The sequence below is a fragment of the Dicentrarchus labrax genome, unplaced genomic scaffold (genome assembly GCF_905237075.1).
Source record: "Dicentrarchus labrax unplaced genomic scaffold, dlabrax2021, whole genome shotgun sequence".
In the NCBI taxonomy this organism is placed as follows: Eukaryota; Metazoa; Chordata; class Actinopteri; family Moronidae; genus Dicentrarchus; species Dicentrarchus labrax.
The window spans coordinates 10054030-10074620 of record NW_026136705.1 but is presented as its reverse complement, the minus strand read 5'-3'; the positions used below and the strand labels follow the sequence as shown (position 1 = coordinate 10074620).

Below are 20591 nucleotides of genomic sequence, written 5' to 3'. Positions count from 1 at the left end.
ATGTAAATAAAGAGGTGGAGGTGGAATGTGTCTCTGTTTCAGCCATGCTGAAAGTTACTGATGTCAGACTCAGTAAAAAGCAGTTTGTGTTAAATCAAGAATAAAACTGGGTTGGCTTCAGTAATATCAAACTGTTGCCTGTTGTGGCACTTGTAGAGGCATTTTAATGTTCTCTCTTTGACTTTGAATTTGTATAATTCATTACTTTGCACTTTTATTTTATTTACTTTTGACTGTAGCATTTTTATTGCCAGGTTTTGAAGCACATGGCACATAATTTTCTGTAAATTTGTGACAAACACATTTTTATTTATTTATCTGTTGAAGTGTTCTCAGTTTGCCCTCTTGATGTAGTTGCTTTTGTAAAGATGTCCTCAATAATATGCATTTGTTTTATTCTTGCACTTCTGCACATAATACATGTTTGGTTTTACTGCTTATTTTTTTTTTTTTTATCCACTTAAGCCACACTGTGAAACTGATGTCAAATTAATGTATTTGATTAAAATTAAACAAAACAAAGGGCACATCAATGCATCTTGGTTGCACGTTTCAATTGCAAGTGCAACATCACATGCGCTAGGTGGTGCACTGTGTAAGTGAGCAAGTTTATAGGGTTTGATCATTGGTAACAAAATCTGTTGCTCAGTAGCGCCACTTGCACTGGCCTAGCGGCAATACCTATCAGTCTTGTGTTATTACAGCCCTCATGACCACGACAGTGTCAAGTCGGATATACTAAGACACGTCACGTCGTGTTTGGACTGTCAAAATAAAACGCAGATGGAAAAGAACGTGCTGTATTATCTTTATATGGCACCATGTACGTAAAGGAAGTCAAATGTATTATTGAGTATTTTAATATAAATAACAGCTTTAGGTTTTCCTATTGCTTTGTTGATAGCAGTAGTCACAATATGAAATAACATCCTTCTATACTTTTACTTTTCCGGAAATGTTGCCTATGTTCTGAAGTGTCGCCGGTGAGCTTGAAAAGCTTTGACCACGAACGAGCCAATAGGCTGTGGAAGGCAGAGTTGTCCCTGTGGCCGCCATTAAAGAAAGGAATCCATGAATTCAAATGGAAACCAACAGGAACCGAGGCTGAAAAAATGACCGAAATAATCGCTGAAATATAGGCCGATGCCAGATTTCGAGAGGTTTTTACAGGATGTATTTCGTTTTTAGGCTCATTTTTGCAATGGAGGAGTAAGACAGGACGTTTTTATTTTTTTTAGGCAAAGACCGTTTTAGGGCTAAGGGGGAGGGGGAGAGTTGCTTCTTTGCTCTCCTTTTCTTTTTGTTTTATGAACATTTTTCGCTCCCTTTAATTTGTTCTCACTGTGTGCTTTTGGGATGTCTTCTTAAAGACCACACAGTCTCTTTTATCCGCTTTTAGCTCCGGCGGGGGAACTGCAATCGGAAGGTTGTTGAATTAACTATCCTCCAGCCAAATGTTACAAAAAATATTTCTCGTTGATTAAGCCTGCACATCTTAGAAAACACAAATCCGCAAATTGTTCTTTATTTCCCGGGAAGTGAAATGATGGAGAGTTGGACCTCGCAGTGAAGAAGGATGAGTTCTTGTTATGTACCAAACGGGGCCAGCTTGGAGGATTGCCATTCCAATCTATTCTGTCTGGTAAGAGATTTAAAACTAAAGGAAAGCAGCCATTTTTAACTAGCTGAACAGGGGCTAAGCTAACGTTAGCCACACAGGCATCAGTTGATAGGAGCTTAGCTAGGCTTACGGCCCTGTCGAGCTGACATCATTTTAGGACAACAAGGCAGCCTAGTTCGCTAATGTGACCGTGTTCGCCTGTTTTAACACCCTGTCACTCACTCATAGTCGCCTGTCTGTTATAATCTTCTTTCTGCAACATTTCCATTTTTCCATTCGCAAACCAAACACTCAAGGTTAACGCCACTTGGCTTGTTAAGCTTCATTTACTACATTTCTCAGGACAGACACAGCAACATATCGCCTGTTAGCACGGAAATAACTGTTGTGCATTTTACTGCCAGGAGCACGACTGTGTTTCCCAATGAGTTAGTTGTTGTAGCACTTTCACCACCTCCACCCCCCTTCGCCTCAGCACCTTGTTTATTATTAACTTCCTATCTCGTTCTCATTACAGTTCCACTATGTTTTATCAAGTGGTAACCCGTAAACCAAACACCTCATGCACTTCAGTTTGCAGCGTTAAGTTGGGTCCGTGAGACTGTCTGCGGAACCCACTGTGCATTTGCTGTGAAATCCAGTGTTTTTGTATTTAACACTGACAACTCCTGGAGGAACGAATGTCAACTTGCACAGCTTGTCGATCAAAGCACGCCCCTCATGCTTTACCAGCAAAGCTCTTCTTTTTTGGAACAAGCATGTAACAAGATTGATCGCGGCAACAGTATTTGTTTGCAAACGTTAATTATTTATGTAATGTGTCATCATCTTGTTTGTCACTGGCTTAATGTCTTTGGACTTCATTTTCTACTATTCACACCAACTAGGGCACAGGCCCCAGGCTGATTATATAATCTCTGGCATACATTCCTGGGCATAACAAACATCTAGGTAGCTACATTTCTATGCTACACTTTCTTCTACTGTAAACTACACTAAAATGGGACGAAGCGTATAATGTGCCCCCCTTGTTTGTCTCTGAAGATCCTTTTCATCGTATCATGTTGTCAGTTGTGGCCAGGTGACATTACCCCAAATAGTTGTGGTTGTGATCCTACTCACTTGGAGGTTACAGGTATTGTTTAAATCCCCTGTGAGATAAATAGTGCAGTGAGCCTCCCCTGTGTAGTCCGCAGTCTTAGCCACTACAGCGTATGTAAAGGTGTTGCTTGAGTGTACAGTTCCTCCTCGAGCCGGATAATCATGAACATGGTCTGGATGTGTTTGTTGTTGCAGTTAATTGGCTTGTCAGCGGGCTTAACTACAATTTCACTCATGGGTTAAGAGTGTAATGCTACTCCACCTGAACATCCTGCTTCAACAGTTCAAAGTTGTGGATGTGATTTGTCAAATGCACGAACGTAACAATGAGAAAAAGTAGATTTTTGTCATAGATTAAATGACACAGAACCACTTTGTGCTGCAGTGGCAGATTTTAAATACCACAAAGTGCATTGATCTTAGATTAATTTGTTGATATATGTATGCAAAAAATGTTATTAAAAGTAAAGCAAGGCATGAGGGTAGTAATGTTGACATAAGATGTAGTATAATAACAATATAGTGAAATACTACACTGCTTTTAGCACAAAATGACACAGCTTCCAAGCTGTCCGCCCCCTAAAGGTAACATTTCATTGCAGAAAATCCCCACTCTCTCACTACTACTTAGTTGGGTCGATTGTGTGTGCTGAACTCGTAATTACAATGTTTACGACAGCACTTGAAGGCAGCGTTGGCTACAGTGGACAGGCGAGGTAGAGGCTGGTAGTTGTGGTGCTGTGCCTGTCTGGCTGACATTTTCCTGCACACTGAGACTAAGCATAACACCACTGCTGTTATGACTCACTCAGTGAACAGACTCCACTTTGTGGTTTTATGGTGAAAGAATGTGAACACATTGTGGTACTTTTTCCCCCTTCATTTTTCAGTGGATAGTCTTCTCCGGAGTATGATACTACTTGTTGCATACTTCTATTTTTTTTGGCATTTTAAAGGGGGCTTATTAGATTTAACTTGCAAGTGTAAATTCAGTTTATCTCCTCCTATGTCGCGGCACCTATGTGGCTTGCTTTTCATGAAATTTTGCAGTCTGTGCTGCTATGCATTTCAGGGTCAGAGAAGGTTTTAACATTTAAAAAAGCACGTGTTTGGTAATAGCATCGAATGTGACACAATAAATGAACAAGAGCTTTGTATCAAGTAGCTCAAATGAAACGGATGAATTTGCATTCTCCTAAACCAAAACTGCAAACACACACTTGTTAGTTTCACTTGCTCCATGACAGGGTTAAGAGAGAGGTTACACACAGGAAAAGAGACTTGGTAGGAGCATCTGTGACATGATTTGAGCAGCTTCACCTGTTGCTTGTCTCGTATCTTGAAAGGCAGGAAGGCAGCTGTTTGAAAACAGCGTTCCCTACTGAGACCCAGAACCCTAAGTGGCCAGAGGGAAGGTGAGCAGCTGGCAGAATCAGGGGTCGTAACCCCCCCCCCAAGTACGCGTCACCTTAGGAAAACATCCTGGCCATATCATCCAGTGGCTTTGGTCTTAGATTCCCTCCTAATACAGCCGTGTGATTTTTGGCTTTGGCGTTTGAAAGATAAAACTTCTCATGACCCCCAAGCAGTTGCTTGCATAGCTGAACATTTACTAAGAGACAGTCAGGAGGAAAAACCTTGTAGATTCATAGCAGTGCATCAAGTGTTTAAGGCACACTTGTGCACAAAGCCTGGAAAGCATGAAGGTTGGAAGGAAATACACAGATATCTTTGGCACCCTGTGTTTGTGCACACAGGCTGCCACTAATTTATTTTGAAAGGACAGACAGAACAACTGCAGAAGGCACATTTATCCTTGATAGAGCAGTCTGCCTCTTGGATATTGTTGATGAGGAGTGGAGTACTGACGTGTCTGTCTAGTGTTTGACAGAGGGGCAACTCAGTTCTGCCTCTTCAAATTCAGGAATATGTAAGGACAGAAGTAACTATTTTGTCTCTTTTAATACACAATCACATGTATTTTAGGACAAAAACAGAACAGAGACATAAGCTGCAAGCAGTCTGACTTATTTTGTTTACACAGCAACTTTCTATTACTTTTTAAATGCTATTGAAAATGCAATCTAATGCCACTTTAAATCCTATATAATGCAGTCTACTACATTGGTGCAATTAGAGAGATTGCTTGTTTAAAAGTAGTCCCTTCAAAGACCCCTGAAATCATATTTAAAGGTTATACAGCATTTAACAAAACAATTAGTGAATATAGTTATTTTTTAATTTTTTTTATTATTGGGTTGAAGTTGTACAAGATGCGTTGTGTTGCTAGAGTTAATTATAATGCACCTTGAAATGTTTCAGGCTGTGTTTTTCAGTTTCAAACCCAGAACGTTGTCACCAAGCAGTTCTACGCAAACCTTAACAAATGATTGTCCGGATGATAATTTGAAAATACTGACATGAACATGGACATTTGGTTTAATCTTTTGTTTGTAGAATCATAGATCATAACATAGATCAGATCATTCTTAATCTTTAGTTACAACCACTGTGAATCAGCAGTGTAAATACTGATCTTCTTTGTAAACAAAACAGATTCTGCTTGCAGTCTTGTGGGATAAGACCCATTTGACTGAAAGTGACTTTAGACAGTTTTGTCTAATTCTCCCAAATAAGCTCAGCGGATTTAGATGTGTCTCATTTAAATGAACTCATTCAGCTCTAGAGTTCACCCTCTCACCACATCCACACAATATATAGGGCTCGGCAAGTGTGAAAACTCAAGTTAAAACTTATTGGCCATGTGCTCTCTTGCGTTCAAGCAGAAAAAAGACCTCTTGTCATTACACTATAACAAACGTTTGCAGCACCTTCTTTTCTCCAGTGACCTCAGACTAACTTTGTACCCACAATGCCAAGTATTGATCAAACCGAGTGTTTTACAAGTGTTAGTTATGGTCGTTAATTGCACTTAGTGGTTTTTAGTATTGAATAGATTTCATAATATTATTTTCACATTTTAGACAAGGATCTTTCTAATTATGATTATGTTGAAACTTCATCACTGAAGCCCCTGTTAAGAAACAAATACTTTTAACATTGGTCATTTACATGTATCTTTAAAATAACAGTGTTGTGTGAGATGCATCTGCGGTGCTCATTTATTGCAGAGACAAGATTATAGAGAATTGAGGTTGCTGACACAGTTTGATTATATAGTGTCTGTTAATGATAATGCTGTTACATATTGAGGGTGGACTTGTCTGATACAGATCTAAAATAATAAACAAAGTACATTCAATAAGTGATTCATCACTGATGATAATTGCTTGTTGACAGTGACTCATAGCATTTGGTTACACTTTCCCATATACCTCAGTTGCAGTTGTAAAGGGTTCTTTTGGTGCCATATATTCTAAGGGAAAGATTAATAATGTATTCAATTGCCTACTTGGCAGAGAAACTGCAGCATAGATGCAAACATCCTGATAGTGACAGAAACAGTTGCAGAAAAGGTGATGAGAGAACTGTAATGTAAGATGAAGAGTCTAGCCTTCTGCTCTTGTAGGCTGTTATATTTCATTCACACATTAACAGCACAGCAGTAGCATTAATCAGTATTTTGGCTGTGACTGCTACTACAGTAGCTAAATCTCAGAAATGAACCAGGTCAAAGTTTCAGTGCCCACAGGATGTGATTGGTCGGTTCAGGCTACCCTGTGTGTACAGTTGTGCCGCAGTAACTGTAGTTAATAACAAGATGCATGTCAGTGTTTTCACTGTGCCGTTATAAAAGTCTCCTGATCCCAGGCTGACTGTTAATTAAACTATTTAACCTTCTCATGACCCCATGTGCATGGAGTTGCTTGTTTGCTTGAATCTGAAGAATGCCTTCTGTCTGTGTTGCTTTTTTTTGTAAATGATGTGTGCAACAGTACACCAATTAAACCTGTGTTGACAGCTGAGAAAGTCTGCAGCTAGCAAATGTGTGTCTTATTGCTTCTTAAATAACTTATTTTTAATTGATATTGCAAGTTGTCGTTAGGTCATTTTCATTTGATCGACTAATCAATTAATGGTCTAATGGTTTCAGAACAGATTGTAACTGCTTAATTGCTGCACTCAAATTTGATTTGTTGGAGGTTGGATAGAGAGCAGTTTGCATTGCCCTTTATTCTTTTGTTCCTGTAAATGTAACATTTATATTGATGATGATGCAGTAGGAAATGTTGAGGTCAAGAGGCCTTTTAACCCTCTATGATGCAAATACAATACAAGACAATGCACTCTACCTCAATTAAGTAGAACAAATCCATGTCAAGGAATGATGTAACTGTATCCTCTTTTGTTCACTGCTGTATTAGATCTGGTCGGTAAGAGCAATGGCAATGTGGATCTCTCTTCTATTTAGTGGTTGTTTGTTACAATGGTCTTATAAGGCTTGAGAGCTACCTTTTTACAACATGAAGTTGGGAATGCGTCAGTAGGTTACCTGTAGAGCTTGCGCCACATGTACTAAGGCTGAGTCCTTGCTGCAGCGGCCTGGATTCGATTCCAGCCTGTGGCCCTCTGCTGCGTGTCATCCCCTCTCTCTCTACTTTTGACCCCTCTCCTGTCTACTTTCAGCTGTCTTTATCCATTAAGGGCAGAAAAAGGTGTGTGTGTGTGTGTGTGTGTGTGTGTGTGTGTGTGTGTGTGTGTGTGTGTGTGTGTGTGTGTGTGTGTGTGTGTGTGGGGGGAAAGAAAAAGAAAACATGAAGTGAATTTATAAGGTACATTTCAGACAAATCAAGAAATGTGGATAGTATTGGATTTTTAAAAAAAAATGCAAATAATTAGAATAAAAATAAATACCTACAAATAATATATATGTGTGTATATGTGAGTGTACATACCACTGAGTGTAGAGTTGGTTACAAAAGGGCAAGAGTTACCGAAACACTTATTTGAATAAGAGTCATGTAATGCAAACTAAGGTATCGGTGCAATGTCACCAGCTTGATTCCCGGCTGTCTGTGTGCATAATCACATCTAAAAGTGTGAAACCAATATCTATGAGGGGGAGAGGCACATAATAAAATCTGTAGGGCACTTATGAACAAAACCTTTTCTATGGTGAAACACACAATGCCACTGGGGACTGGCCATGGTCAGTAAGATGATGGGGCTGTTCACTTGCTAATTGCCTATCTGTACTGCTCATGGTCTGGTTTCACAGTTAACTGTTGTCCCCACCCTCTCTTTGCATTGTGTGCACAGATGTTTCCTAGCGAGATGCAGGTGTACCGTAGTGCTTCACACACTCCAGCAGGAAGGAGCGGCCTAACTGCTGCAGCTCTGTCGTTACAGATAGACCTAGCTCTGCTGTTTGCACCTCGGAGCTTGTCCTCAGCGTGTGTGGCAGCTTTTGAATTCCTTGACAGCCAGATTGTTGATCAGACATCATGATGTTTAAGATCATACATCCTGATAACTGCTGTGTTATGTTGTGACACTACAATGCAACCTTGAGCCTTAGTATGCTTGCCAGCCACCTTTTCCCTCGAGTTAGTGGTGGAGAACAAATTAAACGCATGCTTTGTGTTTATTTATGGTGCATGCAATGTATACTTAATAATTACAATCTAGGCTGTTTACTGCTGTAATGACTTGAACATACACAGGAGTCATAAATATAGTCAAAACTATTTTTAACCTCAGATTTATTAATGATTTGTCCGTGTGTGTGTGTGTGTGCTCACTGCTTCTTATGGCTTACTAACTTCTTGTGATCCAGCTCTGCTCCAGCTGACGCCACACAATGCTCTGTTTTGACAGTCCCCAACCTACCCCCACCGCTACCACAACTAACAGCACAAATCTCCCAGCTTATCCCTAGCCAGGCGAAAGACCACCGCTTCGCCACAACCACGGGTAATCACTTGTTCAGGCTCAGCGCCTCTGCACTTGAGTTAAGATATCCCCTGAATTGTAATGGATTAATTGGTTGAATATACAGAGGGACAGCTTGCCAACTCAGCCTGAACGGAATAGGACTAAACGGCATGAAAATGAACAGCGCGTGTTCGCACAGATTACTTGAAATGTCTACAAGGATAGATGGAGGACCAAGATTGCCAGCGGAAATGGGGATGTACGCCTTAGGCATCGAGTGTGTGTATTTTTTGGTAGTTAGTGTACGTATGTGTGCATTTGTTTAGGTAGACTTGGCTAGTCTGTCGGTGCTTGGGTGATAAGCAGCGGTGCTAGCTAGCAGGGGAGCGTAATGTTCCTGCTTTAACACTTAATAACCCCGCCAGTGATTTACTGCCTATGAGGCTTTTTCCCGTGTGTTTTGTTCTCTCTATAAAAGCCAGATAGCGTTTATAGAAAGGCAAAGCACCCCCCCAGCACTCACCAATAATGAGGATTAAGGTGGTGAGACCACATTTACCAGCATTAGTTTTTTTCCTATTTGTGTTTCGAACATGTTGTTCATGGTGATATTGAAAGCACCTGAAGCACAAGTACAGCGTTCTTTGCAGAAACAAACAAATGTCCCAATTTTTTAGGGCAATTCTCTTTTGAATTAACATACAATGGTGCTCTATGTTCTTCTACATATCTACTCATCTCGTCATCTACTGTGTATCTTTCAATCTTTCTTTCTTTCTTTTTGTTTGTTCCTTTTCTTTTTCTTCCTTCAATTTTGACAGCCTGGGTGTCTTGTTGTCAGAAGTAGTTGGTGGGTGAACTGCCCCATAAAAGAGGATTAATACCTACTCTTTACACTCTGCTCAGCACATGTTTACTCCAAGGTGCTGAGTGGATCCTGAAGCAGCGACTCTGCACACTAATAATCTCCCCCCCTCCCTCTCCCCCTTGTCTTGCAGGCTGACTTGACAGGGATCAAATGGAAGAGGTTTGTGTGGCAGGGTCCCACCTCTGCACCCATCCTCTTCCCAGTCACAGAGGAGGACCCCATCCTATGCAGCTTCAGCCGCTGCCTCAAGGCAGATGTGCTAAGCGTGTGGCGGCGCAGTCAGCGGCAGGGCCGGAGGGAACTTTGGCTCTTCTGGTGGGGGGATGACCCCAACTTTGCCGATCTCATCCACCACGAGCTTACAGGTAAGGCCCCTTGACATACACATAAGGGCATGTCGTTTGGAAAAAAATTAATGTATGTTTCATTATGCTGCGCTGGTACATCCTCTTTATGCGGCACTCCATGGAGGTCAGAGGTCAGGGTCAGCTACTGAACAACACCCAGGGTGCTTGTAAGGATTCTCTGATTGAGTGGAGAGTGCTCTCTGACACAGATGTGTTTCTTACAGTTCAAGAGCAGCTAATTTAGTTAGGCAGACAGTCAGGCAAGTTATTCTTTTTAGTTGTTTTGGCATATTAGATGATTGAAGAAACAGAGTACAACTATTCAATGTCTCTGAATCACTGCTCTGGTAAGAAAAATAATCACTGAATATGAAATTCACCTCCCCTACCAAAGCACCTTTTGTTGGATTTATTCAAGGTTATACAGCTAAAAGAGTGATGGCTGTAAAAGATAGCTGAAAGCATAGAGGTCTCGCAGCTTTTGTAAAAGAAACACTTGAACATCAATCACTCTGTCAAGATATGTTATTGGTTGTACAATGAAAAATGATACAGATTTCACTGCTTGATTGTCAGGTAGGCACAGGGGAGATACCCTGTAAGTGAGAGCCTCGGGGAAGTGTTAAAATCTGTGTGATCAGATACCTCCCTAATGCTCCCTCTTACCCTCCTCTGACCGATAATCTAGCCAGCCAGATAGGTAGTGCCAAGGCCTGCAGGGCAACTCCCTCTCCCTGGAGACACTGGACATCACGCTGTCTCATTATTGCATGTGTGTTTTAGACAGGGGTGTCATAAGTGATCGCTGCCCTACAGCAGATAAAGCATCACCTTGCATTTAAAATTATTTTTATTTTGTAAAACAAGTAATCTAAAGTCACATGTCACCGTTCAACAGAGGATGAACAAGAAAGCATGAAGGTATGGGAGCTCAGTCTGATGATAACTTGAGTGAGAAACACAGCGTGCAGGAGCAGCCATGCAGAAGCGAGGAAAATGCATCCACCCCCCACTTTCTTCTTTTCCCTCTTTAGTAACAGCAACATTAGAGGTGGAAGATGGAAAAGGCCATCTTTATTCATGCTCTCTGCCATGTAGATTGAACTTTGGAGTCTGAGCCAAGCACAGCCCGTCTGTGACCCTCCTTCATTATTGGACATTGTGCCTCAAGTGGACTCAAAATGGGAGCTGAAGGCTACGATGGGCAGCTCATTCAGGTCTAACGGGTCCTGGTAATTACCTGAAACGTCTGGCTCAGGTCCTCTAATGGAGTGTGCTACATTTCAAGTAGGAGGGGATGGTATGGAGAATCTATATTTGGAAAGTGTTGGACTCAGTTCTATGTTCTTGCACTGGTTTTGGGGAAATTAAATGTGATATCTCTTGCGTTTCAGGAGATAGAAATTAGTTTGAATATTTGAATATTGACCAGAAAATCTGCACCACATCTTCCTTCCAGGTACTTTAAAACAAAATGGTGAATCATGTTTCAGCAGGACTCTTTGCAGGGCTGGTTTCAGATGTAATGTTCCTTGAATTTTTGATAAAACATCACACCAACAGGGTATCTATTCCTCTTGAGAATGATCTTGATGTGGACAGTCACCCCATCCTGGCCACTTGATGAAATTTTTCGCATTCCCGACTCCCCATGTTCCTCAAGTATTTTGCACCCTGACTCAACTGCGTCTTGGTGTGAATGGTTCCCAGATGGGCGGTGTAATCCGTGTTTCCTGTTTTGGAAGCTGCTTTTCCTTTTTCTCTAGTGGAAGATGTCTTCCTCCTCCTCCTTGAGCCTTTCCCCCTCCTGTAGCGGCTGTGGGGCTTTGCCAGTGAAATGAAGCAGAGCAGCGCCTCTAGATGGATCTGAAGTCAGCCAGAGGGCTTGTTTCTCTTCCCCCAAACTCCAATCCACAGCTGCTAATCAGTGTGTTCAGAACGGTGTGTCCTGAGACCTTACAACACAGCTGAGGCATCGATGGTTGAATGTTAGGACCTTTCCCTACATAGCTTCACCCATGTTATTGAACCTGTGGAGAGGGGATGCTACTGTGTCCTCTCCCAGAGTCCTCTAAGGTGTAGATCTGCCAGTATACTCAATACTGCACCAACTGCATGCTGGATGGTCGAACAGTTTGTGTTGGACAACACATGTCTAACATAATTTAAACCCAGATTCCTGATGGTTTTTACTCTGGCCACCTAATTGGGAATAAGGGGATGTTGTGTAAATGCTGATAGAAGAAAACATTGAAGGATGTGTTGGTCCTGAGCACCAGGACCGAAGATCACTGCTCTGGCGGAGTGCTTGCGTGCACGTAGCCCAAGAAGTAGGATGATGATTGACAGACTGTTGAGTTTATGGACTCTTCTGGGTGCTCTGCCTGTGGAGGTGTGAATCAACAAATACCAGCTCGTGTTGGCAGGGCAGACCACGGCAGGACCAGCCCAACCTGTGCACTCAACTGGAATGTCACAACTGTTGTCGCCTTTTAACCACCCCGCTCCTTTTTTTCCCCCACCACTTCGATGGATTGTTTTTTTGCATTTGGTCCTAGCCTTTGTTGGGAATTTTAAAATGCTTTTCTCCTCCTTTTTGTATTTTCAGTTTCTTTTTAGTTTTTAGTACTATGTTGGAGGTAAACATGAAAATCCGCTCTTTTCCTTTCATTTCGGCAAGCTGAAATGGCACTTGCTCATTCTCCCCACCCCCCTCCACCCTCATTAGATTAGCGGCCTGTGAAAGTCTTTTAATTTTGAGCAAGTGCCATTTCTGTATACCAGTGTGCCAGTAATCCCCTCTCCCCAGGGATGAGGGGAGAAGGAGTGAGCTAGAGAGATGAGAGTAGTGAAGGGCGGAAAACTTAAGGGATCTTTTCAACGTCTGACACTTAATCACCATTGAAGGAATGTAAGGGTAACCACCAAGCCCCTTCTCTACACTGTTGGACAACCCGCAACCCGCCTTGCTCTACTAACACAACGAGGAAACCAATTCTAATCTTCCCCTGGCCATGCACAGAAATGATTCCCAACAAGTGAATGCCATTGCTGAATTAACCCCCCCGAGTGGTTGAGTATAGGCACATATTCTTATGCAAATGCTTTGCTCTCTTCATCGTCCTCTCCCCTCAGAGGCTGGTAGAATCTCCTGACCAGGAGCATCCAAAACGAAAGATAAATGGCTGCCTTTTCCTCCCCACAAAGATCCACTGATCTTTTTTTTTTTGCATAGAAATTAGGAATGGATCTCGGTAAGTGAGGGTAATTTCTCCATGGTACATTTCTCTTAAGTTTGTACTAGTATATCCTGGTCTCTTTTCCCACCCTTCATAGTCTCCTTCCCCCGTACGACAAAGGCCCACTGGGGCTTCCACTGCTGGCAGTCTGGCACCATATTTCCCTCTTGGGTCTTTCCTAGTTCACTGTTCCCTCAGCTGCATGGGACTCTAGAGTGGTGGGCTTCACATCGAAGTCACTCTGCAACACTATTACATTTATTTGATTTAGAACATCTGATTTGATGAATATATTTGATTTTAGTGTTGGTGTTGTAAATATGTGGAGCATCTATCCATGCATATTCCTCTCTTTGAGTGGCAAGACTTAGTATTGTTAAGGTGAAGGTTAAAAGGGAGAGACGGTAATCTGCTGTCCAGAGCAGGTTATTATCTCCACCGTGGTCACTGGAGCTTTCACTTCTATTCATTACTGGGTGTCAGGGAGGAAAGAGGAGGATTGAATTTAAAATATGCATCTCCTCTATCAGTTGATGATGGACACATTGTTGAGATCTATCCAGTGATTGAGGAATGGGAAGATCTATTTAGCAGCACTTGCAATCTTGTTTTCCACATCTGACAAATGTTTTGGTTTTTGCTGGTATGCAGTCATTCTTGGAATATTTTTGCTTTGCCAAGTTGATAGGATTTTTTTTGTTCTTGTTTGACCAGTCTCCTTTGTGCCTATTTGAATCAAGAGTGGAATAAAAACAACCCTGCTTTGCCCCTCAGGGCAGAATACCCAGTTCCAAAGGGCATATTTCAGTAGTCTGCAAGGGCTGTGTTGACTGAAAGTTTCACTTTTTTTACAGGTCAGACTATTTTTTCCCCCGCTGTCTTCTGTGAAGATCTCAGAACTTCAAAATTATTATACTGCACTCAAATCTGTGAGAGATGCTATTTGAAGCACTACCGGCAGAATACAGACGTTTGTTGACAACAGTCCATAGCATTTCATTACCAAAAACATCTGTTGGACTTATCGCTGCTCTTTTTCTTCAGTGCCTTTGATTTATTTTTAATCATCTATACAATGACTGTAAGATGAGCCGCCTGACCTTAGTGAAAGATATGTTCTGCTGTTACATGTAAATCAGACTTGCACCAACAGAGAAAGATATTGTTTGTTTTACTTACTAACAGCATGGCCAACACAAAGTTATTAGCACATTGGTATCCTTAGGGTCAGGTTATAGGAGTGGACACAAGCTTGATTTGATCATCAGCGAACCTGTAGAAGAAAAAAAACAAATGTTTCCTGCCCTCCATATCATCAGAAGACTATACCTGCCTTTTCATAACCAAAACAGGAAACAGTTTCTGGATCTAAAATTAAACTCTTACTAATGAAACTGCTTCCAACATCAAAATGCATCAAGAAATGCAAACAGATTTTCCTGATATGCAATTGGTTTAAGCTTCTGTGCAGTTTCCTTTGAAATCACTCAGCAGGTTGATTTATTGGTTGTTTTGCATGCTGATTTGTTGCCTGTGGTAGATTTCAAATTCAGTTTTTTTTACACACCAATTGTATCAAATTCAATAAATATTTTTTTATTTGATTAGTGCTGCTGCCATGCTGCCGCTCTTTCTCTCCCTTCCTGGTGCTTATTTCCATCAGCCTGAAGCCCATCACTACTAGTATCCGATTTTCCCCACTTGTCTGCATTGAGAAACTTGCCTGTGGATTTTAAGTGTTAATCTTTTAACAAATTTTGACAATATGAAAGCATGGGATCATATTTGTCTATTACAGAGCCATATTCTTAACAGCAAAATGTCAAGCCATCAGTCTTGTCTGCACTTGCAATCATATTTTAAAGATTGCTATGGCATATTTGCTCTCTTGGATAGTGACAAAAGCGATGACACATAAAAATGAATGTGATACAGATTCAGTCACACAATGATGTAAGGCCTATTGTATGCACTGCAGCCCAGTGGATGCCCCGGGCAAGGATTCAGAAAGGAGAAATGCCACTCACTCTTTAGAATTTCCAAATGTTATTGACTTGGACAGCCTGTGAAAGTCGAATTGAATTTTGAAATCTCCACACTTCAGCTATAAACATGGACAAAGGGTTTCCAAAAGCCTTGAAGTGGACGGTGAAGAGTCTGGGCCAAGTCCTGGCTATGGCTAAAACTAATTAAGAAACAGACTTAGAATTCATAATTGGCACAGGAAACATTGCTTTCTGGAATGGCATTTCAACATCCTGTTAATACTGTGAAAACTGTGTTTTCTGTTCGTTTTGTTTCAGTAAATGGCATATTTTGTATTTGTTTAGTATTTGATTGCTACCTAACAACACTGAAAACATTCAGTGTTGGAACTCCACACTGGTTTTGTGTGGCAGTGGTCACAGACATGTGTATCAAAGATAATTGGTCAGTGATACACAGTTAACCTTGGCTTAGGATTTGTGGTGCTTTCTCCTTTTTCCCCTTTCAAAGATGGTTCTAAAGTTCACAGAGAATGATGAATAGATAAACCAAGACCAGCTCTTAGGAAGAAAAAATAGAGGATGCCGATGGCTTTTGTGCTTGGGGATCAATTTTCCAGGGCTAATCTCCTGCCTGTGAACCACCCTCCGCTTTCCTCTTTCCTCTTTTCCTCTTTTCCTCCTGCTCCATCTCTCTCTCTCACTCTCTCGCTCTCTCTGATGGATCTCCATTGACTGGCACAGCGCAGGGACTCGGCCATGCATGCAGCCTTGGCCCATGGGTGCAGTCTCCCTCTCTTCTCTCTCTATCTATCTCTCTTTTTCCCTCTCTGCTCAAGAAATATTCATTAATTAGTAATGGAGACTTTACAGAGCACCACTGGTTCCCTCTCTCTTTGCTTGCAGATAAGGAGGAAGTGGAGGAGAGGAGAAAACCTTCTGGCCAGGCTTGGTAGAATCCCCCTGAGCACAGTCGATCACAAGGCATTAATCTTGGTGTTTAATGACCGACTGCTGCTCTAATTGCTTATACACAGACGAGAAACTGGGCGGGGGTTTGGCCCTCAAAAAATATTTCCTCAGTTTTTTTTTTTTTTTTTTACTAATTTCCTTAACTTTCTCATCAGTTTATATGGACCCCAGAAACACTTGCGTGCCATTTTGTGTTACATAGGTGTGTTTTGGGGATAAGCAAAGTACTGATGCTGGATTGTACCTCAATGTTTAGAAAGTTGTTTCAAAAGCTGTTTTTACTTGCCATAGGTGGATGTGAATGTTCTTAATAGAGCTGCTGTGCACCCTCTTAAGAGCTCTTATAAAGGTCAGTTCATCTGGGCCTGCTACACAGGAGGCAGAGACATGAAAGTGTCCCAGCCATCAGCTGAGCTCATAAATCTTTGTTTAAATGAGGCCACTCATCTTTCGCCCTGTGCACTGCACTGACCGCCGCACACCATTTCCCCACCCTCCCATCACATGTGCGCTCACAAATCTGTCACTGAGCTGGAATTTTGGGTCACTGATGTAAGAGAAAATTTACAACAACCATGGGTACCTAAAGTTTTCATTATAATCATCGACTATACTTTAAAACGGCACCTGGCAAGTGTTTCAGTCAAAAATGTCAAGCATTCGTTTTTGCTCGTGAGGACGTGAGAATTTGATGCTTTGCTCTATTACTTATATATTAAACTGAATAGTGTATTTTGAATTGTTGGTAAGACAAAACAAGCCATTTGAAAACATTGTCAGGTTAATTGTGTTGGACATTTTCCACTATTTTCGAACATTTTATAAACAAAACAAGTAAGAATCTAATTGTTGGATTCATTAATACTGAAAATAACTGTTAGTTTTAGCTGTACTGGTCACTTCTAAATAATATTGCAGGATAAGATGGTTAAAATGATGGTTGCTATAACAGTCTTAGAACCAAAGTAGATTTTTTTTTTGTTATTGTTACATAAATGTAATTTATGAGGATGTTAGATTTCTGCTAGACCGCCCCGTTAATAGAGGTGCGTGCCTTCCTTTTGTGTGCAGAAAGCTGAGACCGCAGTGAAAATCTTATTTTTGAAAGCCAACAAATATGGATTAAAGCAGCAATATTTTGTCAGATAAAACATTGTACATTTTGGAAAATATCTAACTACCTTTTTGCAATAAATTTTGACTTTTGGAATTTACATCACTCTGGAGTTATTGGAAATGTTTGGATCACTCGCGTTGGAAACAATGTTGAGAGCTGAGGCGTCTGTTCTTGCTTTTGTCACAAAAATGGCTAATGGGGTTCACTCAAGGACCTGCGGAAACAAGTGCAACAAGGAAAACAAACTTGTTCAGGGATATGATAACATCTTATGACAAGTGTTTTCTATATATTTGTTAAAAAAAATTTTATGCAGTTATTTTCCTGTCGCTGTGGCAGTTCGGGTCCAGAGACATCTGTCAGGGGGATTCCTCTGTTAAAAATGGCAAAGCCAAGTCCGTCTGTTCCGGAAAACAGTCACCCCTGCCCTGTGATGTTTGGTTTTGCTTTGAAAATGAGTCTTTTTAAAAGTTACATAGGCAGATCGTATGAGTGTCGGAACAAATGCTAGATTTCGACTGCAACATTTTTTGTCTCTGACGGTCTGAAGCGGGGAGCGTTGCAGCAGGCATTGCATGATGAACATGAGGTCGTTAGGAACACTTGATGCAAACCAGACGCCTGTTTTAGAGCTGCTCGGTGCTCGAGGGATAGACTGAGGAGGAACAGGCGACAGAGAGGAGGAGGAGGTACAGGGCAGATGTGGTCTTGGCAGAGGAAAGCAGATGGGATTGCCATGGCGGTTGATGTGATAGTAGGTGTAGGGAGGTTTCTGCCAGTTTTACAGAGGAGCTGTCATCCACAGAGGACTGCAGGTTAAACTGCAAAATGCAAGCTGGGTTGATGTCTCTCTTGCCATAGATTTGAGCCCTGCTGCTCTCCTCATTTTCCTCTGTCTTTCAAACAGTCATCAGTCACACTGATCTGTCTCTTCAGCATTAGAGTTTGGCCCGAATCCTATTTTGTTTTCTTTTTTCCTGTCCTTTCTCTTAATCTGCTGTCAGTCCCTCAGTGGGCCGGCGTTCTTTTCTGGTTGACTTTTTGCCCTCTTGCCTGCCTTGTCTCTCAGGATGGCCCGACCAGCTGCTAAATCACTCAAAGCAGACTTGGTGAAAAGCATTCTTGATCCCATGCATACTGTATCACATCCACATTTTTTAGAAAATGGCTTTATACTGTTGTTGATTTATTTTTATTCTGCAGTTGCTGTTAATTTTTAATAGGAAATTGCTGTTTTCCTGCCTTTTTCCTGCCTTTGCCCTGCTTTTCTGCATTCCTGATCTTATCCCTCAAGATGTGTGTGTGTGTGTGTGTGTGTGTGTGTGTGTGTGTGTGTGTGTGTGTGTGTGTGTGTGTGTGTGTGTGCACCTGATGAATTAGTTTGTTGCTCTCAAAATTGTTGAGCACGTAGCTGCCTTTACTTGGCAGCTAGCCTTAGGTTGTTTTCCTTTGGTTGGATGTAATGTTTTAAAGGCTAGTTGAACTTGCTGTGTCTTGTAGAGCTGTGGCATTTGAAAGTGGATTTGATGGGGTTGGGATACCCTTTTTCCCTTTTTTAAAATTAAAATTGACACTTCTTTAACAGTTTTCAAGCAGATGTTTATAATTGCATTCATCCAACATAGCTGGTGGTTTGCTTTAACTCAGGAAAATCATAAAAGCTCTCAGCAGCTTCTTAAACCAGCTTTTCAGACCTGCCAGGCTGGCACCGGTCCCATGGTGTCTCTTATTTAAGGAAGGAAATCAATGTAATTTTGATTGCTTTGGAATCATCTAAATTTAACATATCTTTACCTCCCTCTGCATTACAACAGCAGGCCAAGGGTTCACTTAATAATTCAATACTTTTTGATTAACTTGCCTCTGGGTTGGCTGGTGCCTCCCTGGTGCACGCCAAACTGACACTAAGGGTGGGTTACACCCAGTATTTATTTCGTCTGTGCTCAGGCAGAGACAGCACACTTGGGGAGATGTTTGCTGGAGACTTGACTGAAAGGAGCTTAAGTGCTGTAAGATGTGAGCAGTGGCTGTTAATGAGATTAGACCAGCATTCAGGCCAGCGCAGAATGTGATTCAGAAAGCAACTCTGATATGGGTGTAACATACATTTATTCATCCTTAACAGCTTGGTACAGGACACTCAGTGTGGTGTGTGTGACTCTTTCGTGTGCCCTATGAACCAAATAATTGGAGACCTGTGAGCGCAATGCACTCTAACTCTTTGCAGGTGTAGAACAGATCTACCCGAGTTCTACCCGAGAGCGTTCTTTCTCTTAGTTGAACAGTGAAGCTTAGGTTATCTCAGCCTGTATGACAACGCAAAAGAGAAACCAGAAAGCTCATCCCCCATATGAAAGCATCATGGTTTGCCAGTTAGTTATAGCATCACTTGACAATGAGTAGTACATTGGGCAGACAAGTCAGCAATTGTTAACCAAAATCGGTTAGCATTGTCTTAATTTCTGGAAGTAGCTACAGGCTGAGGGTACAAGTCCTTTCCCCCTATGGTGTTCAAGCAGCGACTCGCTGGAACAGCATCAATGACATTCGAAGGGACATGACTCATAGCAGTGTTTATCACAGCAGATATGTTACCATAATCAGTTTAGTGAAAGACATGGTATTTATGCATTGTATGCTCACAGTGTTTGAACCACAATATAATTATCCTACATGTGCTCTTAGATTTAAAGCACATAGCTATTGCCCTTTATCCCACATTACTCATTGATAATTTTACTGTAAAAATGAAAACGCTCAAACATTTAATAATAAAGAGAAATAAAATCTCGGTTATTACCACTGTACATAAAACAAAACCAGGCTACTATTGAACTGTGACTTTGTGTAGCTCTACAGTGCAGAGGAACGCAAAGCACCTGAAACCTCTGCAGCCTAAAAGCAGGCAGCAGCAGGTTTCTACTGTCTCTCTGTCTCTGTGAGAACACTGCTGTTTGCATTTGCTGTTTGTGATATGATTTTCAGATGTTACTTTAGATTTGACTTACTGTTTTGCATTCCAGGAAATGTGCAATTTCTGCATCAAGGTGTCCAGTGATAACTGACAGGTCCTTTTGTAAAATGACTTGTCGTGCTTATCAGATTGCCAGAGAGTAGCCATGACACACTTCTCCCTCAGTGATTATTCCTACAAGTGACTGCACAAAATCCTTACCTGTGTGTTTGATTAGAAACATACCTGCTCAAAGCTACATCTGTGTTATTTTAGAAAGTTTGTCAGACTGGATTTGCAAGGTGTTTCATAATGTGAGCCATACGACTGAAGTCATTCAGTGTGCTTAGTCAGTGACATTGTTAGTGTTGAACTGCTCAGACTTGATTTTCAGTTTTTAACTTAAACAAGGTAACGCTGGTTGCTAAAATATTTTTAACAATGTGACAGTTGGTGCTCCCATACATAAGCTAGTAAACAGTGATGAATATCCCTACTAGTGACTATGCCATCTGCCATCAAGTGTAAGGCTGCTTTATGCCAATACTTCTAC

At 41.4% G+C, this 20591-nt stretch overlaps 1 protein-coding gene across 1 annotated transcript in view; it reads left to right on the top strand.

Annotated features, from left to right (window-relative positions):
- Positions 1 to 1022: 1022 nt before the first annotated feature.
- med13a (mediator complex subunit 13a) overlaps positions 1023 to 20591 on the top strand; it is a 69742-nt gene continuing 50173 nt past the window's right edge. The window contains exons 1-2 of the mRNA XM_051400365.1: positions 1023 to 1642; positions 9556 to 9790. Coding sequence (XP_051256325.1) covers positions 1577 to 1642; positions 9556 to 9790 — 301 coding nt within the window. The 5' untranslated portion in view covers positions 1023 to 1576. The remainder of the gene's footprint in view (positions 1643 to 9555; positions 9791 to 20591) is intronic.